Source organism: Aphelocoma coerulescens, chromosome 2 (assembly GCF_041296385.1).
Source record: "Aphelocoma coerulescens isolate FSJ_1873_10779 chromosome 2, UR_Acoe_1.0, whole genome shotgun sequence".
NCBI lineage: Eukaryota > Metazoa > Chordata > Aves > Passeriformes > Corvidae > Aphelocoma > Aphelocoma coerulescens.
In genome coordinates this window covers 114,255,499-114,274,226 of record NC_091015.1, presented here as the reverse complement: position 1 = coordinate 114,274,226, position 18,728 = coordinate 114,255,499, and the positions used below count along the sequence as shown (strand labels likewise).

The window sequence follows — 18,728 nt, the reverse complement described above, 5'->3', positions numbered from 1 at the left end:
CATCACAAGACACACATCTCTTAACTTATATTAAATAAAATGTCAAAATAAGTACTAAAGTAACAGCTAGTGTAGCTAGACAGCTCAATTTTACTGCTTTTAATTGTGCATTGTGAGATAAATAATTAATTGATTCTCCACAGTACATCTGATTTCCTTTCACCTTCAGCTTATAATAGTTAAAAGGAACAATAGCTTTACTAGAAATAAAGTTAATGTTCGCACTTACTTTAAAGTAAGGATTAATACAGCATTAAAAATACACACCATAGAAACCAATTTGCAATCATAATCCAGCAGAAAAAATAGCAATGAGAAAAATACACCCATCACTTCATCTTATTTTAGATTACAGCATGTAGAAAATTCAGTGAAATCACAGCCAATCAATATATACTGCAGAAGTAACTAGAAATGCTGCTTTTTTATTTAAGTGAAGTAGCTGTTGGTATGAAGGTAAGATCAGCCTGTGCTATGTGAATCTATGTGACCAGAGAGAATTTTTATATCAACAGCCTCATATTCACAGTACATGAAGGACCCCAGCAGCCCTCAGCCTCTGCACAAAAGAATGACACCCCAAAAACATTTTGCTCCAGTTAAGACACTATGACATTAGAGAACAGAGCATTCCTTTTGCTCTACAAAAAACCAAACGTGCATTTGTGCATTAGCCCTCATATCAATGTTACCATCTACTTCCTTAATTTCCTGCATTAGCCAAATCTTTTGCACCCACATCTGAAGAATGCTCTGAGCAAAACCAAAAAATCACTTTCCTCTCCTAACCTGTTCCAGCTCTCTGTCTGCCATTACTCAGTCTGGACTCTCACCACTCTATCATTTAAAACCATTCCATTTGAAATGATTTGACTCTTTTGTGACTGAACAAGAAGCTATGTGTAAAATTTGTCAAAGCATTACATGGAAGATCATTTGCACCAACCTGTGATAAAAGCGCATTGCATCATGTGCCCACAATTAAACAGGAAAGGAGTTTCTCTCACCTGGCATAGAAATCTTTTGGTGGAACAACCTCCTGAAAGAACTGTAGCTGGTACAGATAAAGTCCAATCAAGTGTCCCGCACTGAATATAGCCATTAAGACACACAGACAGCTGAATATCAGCGGATCAAATGCTTGGCAACAGGACCACCATGTGCACAGGCCCAAAAACACAAAGAAATACACAGCTGAGGTCAAAGATGGCACCATCATACCTGTAAAAATAAAAAGCATGGAGTGTTGAAGAAGTGTGGGAAATATCAGCATTTGTTACACCTTAAGTTTGACAAGATGTGTATTAAAAAATTTAATCCAATTAGTTTTCTGCTAATTACTACAATTAGCTCTAAAGACTGCTATTAACTTTGAGACTAGAACAGAAGGATCTTTTTTTCTTTTTATTTGTTCAGCTCACTTATGCCATATCTTAGCACTTAGAACACAATCACTCTCCAGACTTTCCTCTGAGATGGAATCTTCACTATATAAAGATGTTTCCTAAAGCATGGAGAAAAACAGAAAGTGGCTGCAAGGACAGCCAGTACTGCCTGAGACCACTGGTGCATGACTTTTGAGTATAAGATGCTAAAATAGCATGATGAATGAACAGTGAAAAGCCTTCTCATACAGATATTGAAATATCTTGAGTTATTAAAACAAAACAGACCCTGATTCATATATTGAAGGTAAGAGATTTACATAAAATCTACAGAATAATCAATATATGTTTGATTTTTTAAAATAGTTAACTCCTAGAAACATGTGATTTATATATGACAAAGACTCTGCTGTCACAAACACGTCCATTATTTTTGCTTTTGCACATGTAGCAGAGTATGTCACCTGTGAAAATGTCCAACTGGTGAAGGGGACTTGATGCTCTGCTGGTAGCCTGCAAAAATAAGTCAGGAAGCAGGAAAGACATTCATGCCTAAGAGGGACAACTATGAGAAAATGACGCAACTTTTTAACTAATACATGTCTAGGAGCCACCTTTCTCAGGGACAGACCTGCAGGCTACCAGTGGCCCATAGCTCCAGTGTGCCTGCTGGCTTGTGCCTCCTCTTGCCAGGTGCTGGCTTGACGTGTCTTTTGGGAGCAGCACTCCCAGGGTCGGTCCCTCATTCAGCTGAGTCCAGGCACTGAGTCCAGGACTCGTATCCACAGTCATTTGCCTGAGCTTCACCACCACATCTTTCACATCATACTTTAAGACTTAGCCTATGGTGCTGTAAAACTTCATCCAGCAATTTCTGCTTCAAGCCTGTAACTATTTCCTTCCTCCTTACAAAGAGACACTTTGTCTGTATTTAAACACTTCTGGAGAATGAGAATCCATGATATCCTAAAGTAAGTTATTTATTACGGCCAATTACTCTGGCTGTGAAAAATACAAAATTTATTTCTGGTCTGAAAATGCCTAGGTTTACCACTTAACTGTTGGGTCTTGTTACCAATTCTACAAGATGAGATACCTTAAAAAATGGAAACACTTTGTCAGTTCTTTCAGGCTGCAGTCAAGTCACCCTTCATCTTTTTGGCATGGTAAGTAAGGAAATATATAACTTATAAAACTCAAGGTCTCTCTCTGGAATACAGGCTTCTCAGACCTCAAGTACTTTTTGTAACTATACTCTGAACACTTCCCACTTCTTGGCTTGTGTTGGAGCTCCACAGGCAAGCTGCCCATCCTCATTCAGAAGAAATTGCCCCCTGCCACTGCTGCACAATCCTTCTGCTTCACCCTCCCTGGCTGATGTTCACCCATGCAGAGTGGCATCAGGCTTTTTGGTTTTGTTTTTTGGGTTTTTTTTAATGACATCTCTCTTCCCTGATGTCAGGCCCTATGGTGGCCCACATAATTTTTCTCTTTTTAGATGTATTACTTTCCATTTGGCTACATGTAAGGCTGTATAACAATCTTGCTTTAACGAAAGACCCTGCCTTACTATAACAGCCACACCTGACCAATCCTCATCATTCAGTATCAAACCTTTTTTTACTGTTGTACTGTTGTTTTATACTTTATATACTGGTAACTTACATGTTAAGTATACAGTTATACTTTATATGTAATCACTCAATTCAAACATGTGAGTTGGCAGATAAATGCTAATTTATAATTCCATGATATAATTTTGAATTCAGTAGTTACAACCTATACTGTTTTTGTGAACTTCCATTGCTGCTGTAGCAGATTATGTGGTATGAAAACAAATGTCTTACAAAAAGGTAGGCTATGTAACATCAAAACAGCTACTCTACCAACTAAATAAAAAAACAACAGGAAGTGTGCTTATCACTCTTTTTACACACTACATGGTCAACTAAACAACCTTTTTTTTTTTTTTAAGGCTATGTGAATACAGTTCCTTTTTAGACTTGGAAGTAAGGGAACCAAATCTATGAATTCACTTTTATATATATATATACATATATATCTGCACAGACATACATACACAACATATAGTCATTTATAATATGCCCCCATTCACCATTTGGTTATAAGAGCAACTGTCAAAATCATAAACGGAATGACAGGGCCACACAGTATCAGTACAAAAAAATTAAGCAACTCAGCATATTGCAATACCTGCCAAAGAGTTAATTTAATAAAATCAGCAGCCATTTCTTTTCCCTTAAAAATTTCCATTGTTACTCCCGCAGGTGCCAAAGTGCTGAAAACTCATTTGTTAAAGGCATAATCTAATGGGCTCCTGAGGAAATTTTTCAAATACACCAACCTGCTGAACCAAGTAAAATTGTAACAACAACTTTTCCAGTGGTGATTATCATGTTGCCAATAAACTCCCTCAGTTTGGATGCTAGGAAGGCAATTCTACGCAGCAGTTTTAATTTCATGGTCTCCTCAAATTCTGCTTCTCCACAGTCTTCGTCATCCAGATCTTCTTCATACATCAAAGCATCATCTGGCTCTAATTTTTCTCTTACAGCCTAAAGGAGAAGGAAGGAAAGAAAAATAGAATGCAAAAGAAACAGAGAGGGAGATGCAAAGGAATTTGAAATTAAAATCCATGCATATATTATTTAACAATGAAGTCTTCTTACAATCTTTGATTATTCCAAGTAGTGAGAGCTAAGAAAAATGTATTAAACCTAGAGATGAACATTGATATCTCCCACTTCAGAATTGTATCAAAATAAAAGGATATGAAGGGCGGTCTCTGGGAAAGGCTGCAGTCCTTCTACATGTGCACAACAGGCTGCTTGCTCATTTACATAAGAAATTTGGTTTGATTTGTTCAGCATTCTTAGAAAGATACGCATCTTGTTATCTAATACCTTTTAAACTTCTCTTTGCCTCAAAGGCTTCTGTTATAAACTCCAACAAGCACAAGCCCTGGTTGATATTGCTCAATAGATCTCACTTTCCAAACCTGTTTTTCATGAACCCTTTCTCTAAATGCAAAACCTAGAATGGACAGAGAACTCATTGGTGACTGAAGGGCAGTTTGGGAGAGAAAAAATACATTAAGCAGAGGCTTGGGGAGAGAATGAGAAATGCTGAGATCAACTGATGGTGAAAGAAAAGGTGAAAATGTGAGCAAGAGAGAAGTAGTGAAAGCTTGAGTGATCTACAACAATTTAGCAGGGGTAATGAGACTCGTGACTTAGAACTACACAATGGAAAAAAGAAAAGAAGGAAACGTGGAAAGGCCCATCATACTTTAGCAGTTTGTTAGGATTTGGCAGTGGTCTTCAACATCAAGTCTCCATCGTATCTTGGAGACCAAAAGACATAGACAATTTTCGAGTGATGCAGACTAAATCATTGACCCACAGTGAGAATCTGCAGGATTAGCAAGAGGCCCACACAAAGACACAATTTATGGAAAAATTAGTCATTCACAGAAATGTAGGGGCATATTAAAAAAAAAAAAAAAGTAAGAGTTTTGAGCCATGTTCTCATTTGGTGTAATATAGAATAGCTTTTTTGGCACTAATTTGAACTTGTGTTAGCCAGCACTAGTTCTGGCCAAACCATATCTCTGTGTGTGAAAGTAAAAAAAAGAGATTATTGGTATTTTTCATCAGAATAGCAGTTTTATATTTATTGGTGACCTTGAGGCAGAAAAATTCCACGCTGACAGATAAGATTGCAGTAGGAACAGATGAACTCTCAGCCTACTTAACCAAATTCTTTTGTACCACTGCATTATGTGGATTCCCAAAAGAAGAAAATTCCCTGTAGTCACCTTCACTTCTTCATTTCACTTCTAAGTTTGTTGCCAGTTTTCTCCTCTTACTTCAGAGCATTAACATTGTTGTGAATGCCCAGGAAAACAAACAAACAAGCAAGCAAACAAACAAACCCCCCAAACAAACCTTCTTATTCTCAAGAGTCTCTATTTTACAGACAATGAAATACATAATAAATACAGCAGGGCTGATCTGGGAAATTTACATTTCCCTTGGACGTATCCAGCTATTTCACTAGCAATACACATTTTACATGGAGTGCAGTAGAATTTCAATTGCTTTCTTATTGTCACCATTCACCTATACAGCTCTCAACACATGAATTATGAGCTCCTTATGCAAAAAAATACAGAGAAGGCAGCCCAAAAATGCTGTCATCACACTGCAAACCATGTGGCACAAAGAGGCTTTCTGTCTGTTCATCACTGCTGCTGATACCTGAGCTCCTATTTCAAGGATAGGAGACATTAAATATTCGGAAACAATGCTGACACTAGGCAGAGCAATGCATTCTGCCCTAACTTCTGACAGAGCTGTATCAGTGAGAAAGTTAAACAAAGGGCAAAAATTGTGATCATTTTCTCTTGTGTCACAAATACTAGATTAACATGATCTTCATCTAGTTCATTTGGGTCCAATCCTGCTTCTCCTGGACTGGTTCTATTGCTCTGTGCCTTGAGCTTAACATGACCAGTGAACAGTGAAACCCTCAATAGTGTCCATATCTCAAAGAAAGAGAATGAGTGGGACTGATGAGCATTTAAATGTTTTGAAATGGCACACACTAAACATGGATCTATGTGAAGGAGAACCTTGCTTCTTCAGCTTGTGCCTTCAGGTTGCTGAAGACAATACATATCAAAACATAGACTCACTTAAAAAGTGTGTAGGAATCACTTCAAAATAAATAAGTTACTTCATGGAAGGCTGTCAGGATTCATCCCTCTTTGAATACTATGTTAAACATAAAGACAGGATTCATATATTTATTACAGCTTAAAATAGCTGATACAGCAATGAATTATACATAGGCAGGAACAGGAAATAAGGTCTGGACAGTCACAGAAGAAAAATTATAAAATATTCTCAAAACAGAAGCAGAAAATGTTCTTGTGGGGAAAACGAAAATAATCAAAATATTTTTAAGTATAAATTGGAGGAAAGTACGCAATACCTTCAAACGATAAAATAAAAAGGAGGACACAGAAGTAAGGAAACCACACAAAAACGTCCCAGTGAAAGGTGGGACTTGATATCGTTTTCTGCCTCTCATCCCTACCTGCCTTCCTAACCTGCCAAATTCACACAGTGATCTCCTCAAAATGGATCTTTGGATCTTCTGTCATAACTAGGATCATAATTTTTTAACTTTACCAGGCTATTTACTCTTGCTTCATTGGTCTAAAGAACCTTGAGGCTACATTTTGCCTTGAAAGTTCAGCATTAATCATCTAGTACTGACATGTATGACACAGCACAACCAGGGAGAAGCAGTAGGGAAGAGGATATTTCACTGGACCAGAATATAACGGAAGCTGAGAAGGAGATGATGATCCAAAGTTTCCATGGACTGAGGAATATCACTTTAAGGATAGCTAAAAGCTGTTAAGTCAATGAGTTACCAAAGAACTTAACTTTCCTTGGTTTTCAGCTTTTATTTAGATACGAAAATATGAATTCTGAGTTCAGCCAGAAAGTTAGGATGTCACAAACATTCACAGGAAATGCAGAACAACCTACTTCGGGTGTTACTGAGGCCATCGGATGTTGGAAAGAAAAATTCAGCCTTCTGAACCTCAGGAAATACCAAACTGATTTACCAAGTTTTCCTTCTAAAACTGCAAAAGTCTGTTGGGAGTTGGAGTTCTTCAACTGCTCTCCTCAGATTAAGACAAGCCAGCAAATGTGATTATCAATAGCAACCATAATATGAAGCCCAAGAAGCTTTTTCAGAAGAGATGCATGTTGGTTTGCAGCTTTTCAGCACAGCTGGAATTATCAATAATATGGCTGTGCAAGGATAGCCTGGTTTCCTGACACAGCTGATGGTTATTTCAGCAAAGACTATGACAGTTAAACAACTCTGGGTTTGATTTTACTTTTTTTTTTAAACAAACATATCTGTTTTTAATTCAGTATCCAAGATGGAAGGCCATGTTCCTTTGCTGAACTAGATGAAAGGCCATGTCCCAGTGTATGTCAAGAAGACAAACTTTGGATTCCCCCACTCTCATATTCCCCGCCCTCTAACTCGATTATCTGGGCTGGGTTTCCATTTTCTCACATGGAGCACTTCAAATTGCAGAAGGCAGGCAAACAGTGAACAGTTTTCACATTAAACATGGTGATAATGTGCTTGTTGTTTTAACACTTTCTGATGATTAAAAAGCCATACAAGTACACGCTCATCACAGAACACCATTACTCCAGTCAGACTGCTTTGCAAAGCTCTTTTTTACTATGTGGATTAGTCTAAAGCTACAAACCCATGCTACATAGGCTACAGTTAGAAAAATACTTTTACTTCCATAATAAATTACCTATTATGCAATTACAGGATCCCTGTGGATGCTGATTAAATCAAATAAACTTCCCCGTTCAAGGAGTATAGAGCATTTGTGAAGCCATAAACATGTGTTTCCATGACCCTTGCTCTGCAGAGCAGGGCCCCAGGACTTTTTATAAACAAACTAAATGCAGTTTAGGTTTTTTAGCAATCATGTGGAAGTCCCTGGAGTATTTATTGTACAACACTTTTTTGAGCTGCCAAATTGAGATAGAGAACAGACAAGGAAACTGAACAGCTCCTGTGGCAGCTATGGCAGCTACTATTGTGGCCAGGGCCAGAATGTCCATTAGCTACTTTGGGGGTTGCTTTTTCAACATCCAACTTTCAAATGTTTAATCTGGTACAGTATAAACACTACTGCACAGAGATATCCTCTAGTCCGAGAGATGTATTTACTAACAGGAAGCCTTAACTATAACCTAAACCCCATTTTTGCTTCAGAGCACTCCTTGCTTTGTACCTACTTTTAATAGTGTTGTGTCTGTAAACACAAATTTGCTCATTTATTGACGTTTTGATTCTAGGGGGGACACAAATGAAGCCCTTCAAAAATTCAAATACTGACAGCAACAACATTTAATTAGCCAGAATTATTACAACTAAGTGGATGCAAGGCTTGTAACTCCCATCCCCGTGAATACATTGCATTAATTATTGGGACTTCTCAAGCATGCACTGCTAAGCTCACAAGAGTAAGTTCCCATGGGGGTTCAGGTGCTTCTTCCTTCCACTTGGCTCATAAATGTTGTAAAAATAGCCTCTTTTCAGTATTTTGACACTTCCTCCCAGCCAGTACCAGGAAACAAACAGAAAAGAGTGGGAATGTTACACTTGTCTAGCTGTAGCATCCCAGACCTCAGCACAGAGTTTTAACCCCTGCTGCTGATAGCCACACCAGATTCTCTCAAGGGAGCTGGATTGTCTTCATGCTGCCCCATAGTCTGTGGGCCCTGGGACTCACAGTCACAGCATCCTGCTGACACTGCCACTGTAAAATTGTGATTCTCTCAAGATGTCACCACCTAGAACTAATTCTTTACCTCTAATAAGAGATTTTTATTCCATACCTGTGATAGAGTAACACAGATACAATTTACTAGACATCTAAGTCTGTTAAAGTCACTAGGCCCAAGTTTCTGGACTTCCCATTTCAAAAAGCCCCTGTAATGAATAGCTCAGTTTAGGAATTATCTGAGATAAGCTATTAGATTCAATTATGCCAGCAGAACAAAAGAAATAGACTCTATCTCTTCTCTCACACTTAGTTCAATTGCCTCCATAGTCACTTAGCTAATGCATTCAACCTATCATGACATGACAGAGTTCCTACTTGTATGTTTGCTCTAAAAACCCTCTTTCCCCCCTAAAAAAGGGTATTCGACCTTTTTCTTTAAATATGACATCATTGCAGCAGTAGGAAGAATTAATTTTCCATTGATTTTCTATATGCACAGATGTGCAAAAAAAACCCCAAACCATAATAACACAATATTACTTAGACAGACCCAGCTGTGAGCACAAAAGCTGAATAAGAAATTTAACTGCTACTTCTTTTACCACCAAAGGAACTGCAAGCTCTTAATGTGATATAAATGACTGTAGTTTTAACCTGCAGTCAATACTAAACCATGTTAAGGCAACCATTTATTGAATTTCCAATTTTGCAAAAAAGCATAGAACTCCACTGTCGTTCTGAAAGCATCAGCATGTGAGAAGAGGATGTTCTTGTTTTTCCTGCCACAGAACAGATTCAAATATTGTCCCTGCTAAATGAGCTGAATTAATCAAGTGTGAGACTGCAGTGAACATTTTGGTAGGTGTGACATTAATGAGATAGATGCATCTTGGAATTAAAGCAGTTTATTTTAATAATTTATATTACTCAACTGAATTACTGAAAAGAAAATCCTAAATTAACTTCAAGTCATATAGATCTTACTGGAAAATTTTATCACTGGTGCATCTTAACTGCGCTAAATCTTGGGTTAAAGACCTGCACAGAAAGATAGATGTAGATCAGAAATAACTTTGAGTGTGTTTGCAGGGTTTTATAGTAATAAATGCCATACATATACTTCCACAGTAAAATCTCTTGTGGGAAAAAGTAACTTGTTGCAAAAAAAAAAAAGGATCGGCTATTTACTGGAAGCACTAGGGACAGAAGCATTTAGCAAGTCAAAGGATATTAAAAATAAATTAATAGAGACAAGCACCATTCTGAATCAGGATAACAGCAAGGTAACTCATTAAATCCTGTATACAACAGATATTGTACTGAGAGAACCAGAGATTATTTCACTTCCCAAAGTTACCATCGCACCTGAGCAAACACTGAGTGACTTCAGCACACGACTCACTTGGCCAGTACTGAAACACAGTTTCACATCTCAAGTTCTGAAGGGTGTCAGGCACAGAAGACAAACACAAAAGAGAGGGGAACTCACAGGCAAAGTTCAGCGTTTTGGCCTGAGATGGTTAAACACTTTTTTTTTTTTTTATTTTAGTGAAAAGGAAATAGGAAGAGTTGGGTTATGACTACAAGGCACAACGCAGTTAACTGACCTAGAGCAGGTATGCACAGCACACATACGGAGTAATTACTGGCCCAAGAAATATACATAGAGTACCATTAAGCATCTTGCTAAGAAGGAGAATAAATAGCCCAGCCATGGCGCTGTGGTCATTTGCAGTACTGTCTCAGCTCATTCCAAAGTGACTTGGGTACTTCTCCAGTACCGCCCTGAAGAACCTCAGATAACTGGGATGAACAGGAGAATGGGATGTCTAATCTACAAGAGGATCCAAAGCTACTTGTCTTTTGTCTTGAAGAACAACCTTTAAAGAAGGATGTGGGCTTTTTTCTCCCAAACTATCAGAGGAATCAATTTTAGAGAAAGAAACATTGTATTGAAGCAAAAGAGTAGAAGAACTTAGAGAGTTATTGCAGCTATGAGTATAGGGGCAATATAAATTAGATGTTTTCTTACCACCAGAAATGCAAAATTACAGAACAGGGTCATTTCTGATGTCAGTGGCATGAAGGAAAATTGCCCTGTTTTCAAGATGGTACTTTCTACCTTCCAAAGGGAATTGTGTGATACAGCTGCCTGCAGTAACAAAAGACTGGATTCTGTCAGCCAAGGGATTCCTTCTCGTACTGTGTTATTCATCACTTAGGCCGTCCAAAGGCAGCAGTATTCCAAGATTTTCATCTCCTGGTTAATAACCCTGTCTCTCAAAATTTGGAATGGAAAACAGTTAATAACCTCAGCGAAGAGCTGCCACAAGAAGAATTGCATCCTGCCATGTGTCTCCCCAGAACAGGACAGGTGCCCACTGAAGTTTCCTGCTGGGCAGGCTGACAGCCCTTGGTAACACACAATGCACTGCACTATATAACATCATGTAGCTGCAGCCTGCTGTAGTGTAATTGTGTATTTGTGTTAAGACTTATCCAAAGACATGTGCATCAAACCAAGGAGCTAATGTAACTTGTAAACTTTTGACCCTTGTTAAGATGAGATGCATTAAAATTGTTACTGAGGGAGGCAGCTGTGTAAGGTCTGGCAAACTTCACCACTATAAACATCACAGGCAAAGAGATAAGGGAGCCTCATCTACTCTTTTTAAACCACAGAAAAAAGAAGTTTTAAATCCTGTTTATACCATGTTCAAAGAACACAAAGACCAAGTGGGTTTGACCAGTTCTCCAGAGGTCATAAGCAGGGAAGCATTTATAACCAATTAGAAAAAGCTAGTGCTGTGCTAAATAAGGATGACAATGAGAAGGAAAAAAGATGAGACATAAAAGAGGTTTAATCAGGAAGCTCAAAGAAGCCAAAAAGTTCCAACTGTCTCTAAGAAGTTCTTTTTCCACAGTATTTCCCACAATAGCAATAATTTTCTCTCTCAGAAGAGAAGCTAATATTGAAAGAGAAGTTGCATATGGGAAGAAGATGTTTACAGAAATCAGGGCCAAAGCATCCCATGTCAATGGCCATTAATCAAGTCAGGTGAATGTCTGATACTGGTAAAATAAAATAAAATTAAATTTAGACACAAACACAAAGCAATAAATCATCTAAGGAGAAATACACCCATCACAGGCCCCAAGAAAAATGGGATGGTCCTGTAGACAGGGTCATGGGCACCACTGTAAACTGCTCAAAGCAGGTTACATCTGAAGGCAAGAAAAATGCAACTGCAAAGACTGGGACATCCAATCTTTCTCAGTGCTGTTCTCTTCACTTATGCAGGACATTCAGGTAGGTGATATGCTGCTAGAATTGCTCAGCTCTAAAATCTCTGAACCCAGTGATCAATGTCATAATATTATCATTTAAATCAACAATAAGAGCTTGCCTGAAATGCTGAGGGACTGATAATCTCTGTAGCTTGAAAGAATATTGCAGAACTATAGTTTGCTCAGAAAAAAAAAGTACTTAAAATGACAAAAGAAATTAAAAAAACCCCAGAGACTGCCTACCTTTAAAAGGACAAATATGGAAGATAATAAATACATTTGATTTCCCTTATACCATCTCACTCTGGTTTATAACATGTAATACAAGGGACCTTCCATAAAATTAAAGAGTGTAAAATTCAAAATAAAATTAAAGAGCACTTATTAAATTGTGGAAGTCCTTGCTTCATGATGCCACTGAAGCCAAGAAATTAATGAGGTTTTAAAATAGTCTGGGTAATTATATGTTTAACAAGATTATTCAGAGTAGTTATAATTATAAACAACTTCTTTTGGAAGGGATTTGAAACCACATGTTTTAGGATTAAAGTCATTCTCACATTAGGAGAGATCAGGATAAATTATAATGTTGCAGAAGGGGCAAAAGAGTATTCTCTTATTTGCTATTGTCCTTATCCAGCAGGTACCAGCTGCTTTCAGGATAAGGATACTGGTCTAAATGGGCAATTCCTATGCTAGAAAGTCCTTGGACAAATCATGGGACATGGGCAGTTCTCAGAGCATGTCTGTTCTGTCCTGAGGGAATGTACTGCAGTTACACTTGGAGACCGGGACCACATGAGTGCTCTTAATGCACTCCATGCCCAATATCGGTGGAGGACAAACATCCCTGTCACTGTTTAGAAGGACAAAGCTAGGGAACCAAGCATTTTTACTGCTTCTCTGTGCCAAGGGACACAGGAGCCAAGAGACAGATGAAGTAATAGACCTGAGGACACAAACCAAGTTAATGGCCAAAGTGAGAACCATGCCGGTCCTCCTGATTCCAGCCCAGTATCTTGACTCCAGGCCAAGCTCTCCCCAGATTCTTCTCAAACTTTAGTTTATTTTAAAACAATGTCCTCTTTTTCCTTTTTTTCCTTTACCTTTTGAGATCCCAAACAAATATCTGACTTCTGCAGAAAAGAGGATGGGTAGAAGTTCTGGGATCAAGCTTGCCCCAGATTACGGGACAAAGTACAGACCCAGTGGTCCGATTTGCTTTCTAGGAGATCATGCATGAGAAACAAGCTTAAATGGGCAAGGCAGCAAGTGCCTTGGGAGGAAGTTGCATTGAAGACTACAACATTTTTTTTCAATTAAGATCAACACCTCTTCTACAGTTTAAGTTGTGCAATTGCAGAAGGATTTTCCTTCCTGCCACTGTCACTTAAAACATTAGGCAATTCATCCACAGTCTCAAGAAAAGACTTCCTTTCTAATACCTATCAGACTGTATATACTGTATCTGAATTTTGGCACATAAACCACCATCTGCTCCAAATCAAAAATGTCGTACTTTCAGCTGCAGCTGGGAGTTAACTGTTCTTTCTTATTTTCTTCCACCTTTTACACCTTGTGACTGGCATTGTGCTTTTCGGCATTTGCAGCCCGGGCCTGTCTCCAGCTGAATTCACCTGCTTTAAATTTTCGGACCCCTAATAAAAAGGGCCTGCAGACACGTTTGCTCCAAGTGTGCAACCATTTAGGGGTGGTAATGAGTTGGACTGCAGCCTGGTATCTGGCAGACCTTCCCAGTCCATGACTCACTGTTAATTAAAACCACACTCTTTGCTTATTCCTGGGATAGCATTACTTACAAATAATTGAGAGTCTCACTGCCTTGGAGCTCCCTCCCCCAGTTCTGTTCTGTAGAATAAACTTTTCTGATGGAGATCTGTTTCCCTTAAAGTTGGATGCAGCGTAATGGAGAAAGACACCCATTTTTCAATGAATCCTTGTTGTTCTTAATTTGGATTCTGATACTTTTCCTTGTTTTGAATTGCATCTCAATCCACAAGCAATCTGATCCATCGTACGTGAGGGCTGGTTTCTGGAGGCTACTGCCACGCCAAAATACAGCACACGAACTGCTGCTCAACTGGAGGCATTTTCATGGCATGCCCATGTATCAACTGCAATGTGATGGGCTCACACAGACCTTTGAAAAGGTCAATTTTAGCAGTATCAAACCAATTATTTAACAGGTTTTCCTATACAGAAATGTTGGAAGGAGCAGATAGATTAACCTTTCTTTTTTAATTGAGACTATTATGATAGTATTTCACTCTCCCCCAAAGCAAAGAGGTCTGGGAATCATTCAATGTAAATAATTTAATGCAAGAAGGTAAAGCTGCAAGACACTGCTTTGGCTTGGAAGTGCTGATTTCTTGATTTATAGAACCATCTGTTGCTAGGCATCTATCAACCTGAAAAACCACCTCTCTGATGGCTCTGCTAAGCCTCTTTAAATCAGCTGATGAATTCTTAACAAAATCTCCTATCACAAATCTCTGAGGACTGGTGGCAGGAACTCTCAGCAGCAGTTCTTCAACTCTAGAATCGGTCTAACAAACCCAGGACTATCTCCCTTGGAGGTACAGTACCAAGCTCAGCATTTTTCCTGAAGTCTCTTTGTAGGACAGTTGTTGCTGCAACTCAGTTTGTGTTTTCTAATTCAATGGAGTTACAGCATCAGTAACGAGCTGCACCAGCACAGAGCCACAGGCATCAGTCAGCTCATGCAGAATTTGAAGAACTGGTCACTTACTTAAGTCTTCCCTTTTCCAGTGTAGTTTACCAAGAAAGAAATGAAAATTACATGAAACCTACACTGTTTGGATTCATTTTAGATCATGTCAATATTCTCCTGAATTCAGACACTCAGCAGCCTGCTCTGCATATGCATTAGGTTCCTTACAGTCAGTCCTGCCAAGTACATATTCCTAGCAGATTCAGCTGCTTCTGCCTCCTCCTCCTAACTAGCAGAAATGCTTTCAGGATGTTATATGCAGACACCTAGAAAGAGAAAACTGAAGTTTGGAAAAACGTGTTTAATTGGTATTTGATTTTCCACTCTCCATTTCACTCAATCTTTAAAAAGCTAGCAGATTACTCTGATGCAGATTCATCATTTCAGCTGTGAATGGCAGAATTCCTTAAAGTATTTGAGATCACCTCACATAACAGAAAATATTATCCCTTTTTTAAAAAAATGCCTGTGATAGAACTTTGGGTGTCTCTAAATCTAAACACAGCTGCTATGTTCACTAAATATTCTGCAATATATGCAGTTTACAGAACATAAATAGCATTCACTGGGTTTTGATGTGAAGAAGTAAAATGTATTTACACATATTTCTATTTGACCAGTATTCATATTTCTTTGCAGACCGAGTTTTCTTCTTTCCCTCCTTCTTCCCTTGTGGAATAGTCTTGCCTTGGCATTGAGGTAGCCAGTCCAGGACCAGCCCAATATAAAGCTACACTCTGTGCTATGCAATTAGTGTTTGTTAAATCTGCTTTTCCTTGCACTGTAGGGAAATGACTATTGAACCCTGCCTGGAAGCCAGCACCCATCCTCCCCAGGACACTGAGCTCCCTTTGACCCAGACTCCAGGCTCAGGCTCAGCTCTGAACCAAAGAAAAAGTGAATATCTAATCATCATCTGATTTCAGAGGAACCAAAGTATGCCCATCTTTCTTCTCAGTTTCTGCCATCAGATTACTCCTGTTTTGTGCTTATGAATGCTTTCTTTTCAGAAGATCAAGAGCACCAAAGAAGTCTGTTGGAGCTCACTTTGGTAAAATAAAATCCTTTTAAGAGGAGAGCTGAACAAAAACCATGCTAATAAGCCACACTTCTTTCCCTTGCTGTGTATAGCCCAAGGTTCTAGCCTGCTGCTAAATCCATTTTGCACAGCTTCAACGATAAAGCAGATTTAAAGCTGATAAAACCAGGTTCCAGGAGACACAAAACTTTGCATACGCACATCAGACCAAACCCTACATATCCTCCAATGTGCAGTTAAAAAGCTGCAACCTTCAGGCAATCCTCAGCTGCCAGGAGAGCCCATAAGAATTCCAAGTGCAACTGAGTATAAAGCAGAGTTCTGATATTGATCTCTCATGTGCTAGAAACTTGACCAGCTTCTGGCACTGCCACAACCCAGACAACGTGGCAACATGCAGAGAGGCCTCTTTTTACTTTATATAGTGGCACCAAAATGGGCAACTGATTCCCCTAAGTATTTCACTCACTTCAAAGTTCAATTTCTATTTGAAATGAGCAAGTTGAAATTGCCTCCCCTAAAAATGGTGGTTTGAGAGTAAAGAAAAAAACACTCCACCCATATGTAAAAGAAGACAGAAAATGAGCCCCAAGCCATGCTAGACAGTCTGATAAAAAACATGCTAAGATTAGTAGTAGGAATTTCTCTGCACCCTGGGATGAATTCCCACTGTGGCTTTTTATACTATAAAATTGTTTTCCTCTTTCTGTGGGTTTTTCTGCAGATTTGGTATCTCTGCTACTCTTCTCCCCACTAGTAAAATACACAGCAACCACATCAACACTTCCAGCTAAGTCATTCCCCCAAATCGTTCTCAATCTCAGTCAGTATGACCAGAATTTAGGTAACTCCTTCCATGAACTTAATACACAGTCTCTCTTCTGTCCTTTAAGAATAATTTCTGATAATCACTCAGATGCTGCTCTTACACTTGGATAACAAATCTGGAAATAGGAATGCTGTCTAAGAAACTGAGCACTGTATGTAGCAGAACAACCTTTTCAGATTTAACCAGCAGCTCTGGTGAAGAACAACTTGTTCCATTGTCAGGATTGTATGCTACAGGATTGAAAAATCCTGTAGCATATCTAACAGTTTTCATATTCTGCTTTGTTTTCTCAACATAGTAACTTTAGATTTTCCCACTTTAAAACAAATCATTTAATTTCCTGAAAATAAGTTTACTTAACATAGCCAGCCCTCATGAAACCATTGCAGAACACAAGAATGCCAAAGCTCACTAAAAGGCATACAGATAGAAATGTGTATTTGATACCATCTCCTCATTTTCAAACTGCATGTTGCACTGTGCTGCATCCTCGGTTACTGGCTTCTGAAACATGTTGCGGCAGATGAGCCATATTGTCAGACTAGCAATGAACATCCCAATATCTGGTACAAATAGTCTGATCACGTTCCCAGCATCTGCTCCTTTCACACTGTATGGGATGAAAAAAACAAAAAAAACAAAGAAACATTTGTTACTTCTAATGACATTTTCAACTGGAACAGAAAGTAAGCTCAAGGCAAAGAAAAAACCCCAAACCCCCAATAATAAGAAATCTTTTCAATGTGGGAAATATGAAGATGATCAATGAACTCTAGACAGACAGATATTTTTGCTCTCCAGAAGTACAGAATACATGCTTATTTGCTGGGAGTTTGCACACTCATATTTTAGTGATACTTAGCATTTTGTTAACCCAATTCTGAATAAATTTTGTTGAGAGCAATGCAGGAATAACCTTTAAATGCAACAAGAAAGACTTCAGCTGAGTACCTGGAAGATCCATCTGTATTAAGCACAAACCCTTTACTGGCATTCTTTGCAAGGACAACAACATGCAGGTCCACCAAGGATGAGCATGTCTACCCACACAAGATAGCATTCATGTCACCCTTAAGTGTGCCCTAATCCTACTTCCTGGCACACAGATGAATAACCAGAAAGTCTTTAATATTTTCACATGTTTCATTATGTTAACTGTTAATACATTTTATTCAACCAGACCATCTTAATACCTTTTGGGTATTTAATCACTAGTATTTAAGTACAAATATTTAAATGCTAGTTAATGTGTTCAATCCCTGCCAAGGAAACCTTTCTTCTCCTCTGAAAGATCTGTAAGACTTGATGACTTTTATATAGGAAAAAGATTGCACTGTTTCACTGTGCAGATTTAATTGTTTATACTAGGAAATATGACTTTCTGGATTTGATTGTGGTGTCTGAATTTGGATCACTGTTAAAAAGGAGAGCCTGGATTCAGGTTTAGTGGCACAATGAACAGTTTCTTAAGCTGCTGAATGGACATACTAAACTCTCAACTATTGATGAGAGGATATAATCCTAATTATTTGAAAATGTGAAGTTAATGCATTTTAAATATGCAGCTGCAATTTCAATTTTATTTTTTCATAAGGCTTTAGGTCTGTAGTTAGTTCTGAGGACAGGTGAGGCATTGATATAGTTCCTTGGGCATAGGTGAGTGCACTAGACCAGGTCTTCATAGCCTGAACTAGTAGAAAACTTAATAGGTTGTTTTATAGATGCAAAGAAAGACATCACCTCTGGCCTTTCTTCATCGCAGCTTTGAAGCCTAAAAGAAACTGTTTGTGAAGCACAACTGTTGTGAAACCTGCAACTGCTGTGATTAAATGCAGGCCTGGAGTATCAAAAAAGTCTCTAATGTGATTACAACACAACCACTGTCAAGAACCGTGTGGGTCTGCTCATATGCCCACGATCAAATCCAACATTTCCATCACTGCTGCTGACCCAGCTTTTCCACTGATGTGTATCTTGCAAAATAACATATGCTCAAAGTGGGAATAAGGTAAGTGATCAGAAAGCTGGCTTTAATGTTTGTTTCAACAGCTTAACCCTGAATAGTCATG

At 38.5% G+C, this 18,728-nt stretch overlaps 1 protein-coding gene across 2 annotated transcripts in view; it reads right to left on the bottom strand.

Annotated features, from left to right (window-relative positions):
- Positions 1-18,728, bottom strand: part of PIEZO2 (piezo type mechanosensitive ion channel component 2) — a 292,042-nt gene that overhangs the window by 117,012 nt on the left and 156,302 nt on the right. For both annotated transcript variants that reach the window (XM_069004418.1, XM_069004417.1), the window contains exons 5-7: positions 17,107-17,269; positions 3,751-3,961; positions 1,008-1,221 (exon numbers count right to left, since the gene is read on the bottom strand). In XM_069004418.1, the coding sequence (XP_068860519.1) occupies positions 1,008-1,221; positions 3,751-3,961; positions 17,107-17,269 (588 nt within the window). The remainder of the gene's footprint in view (positions 1-1,007; positions 1,222-3,750; positions 3,962-17,106; positions 17,270-18,728) is intronic.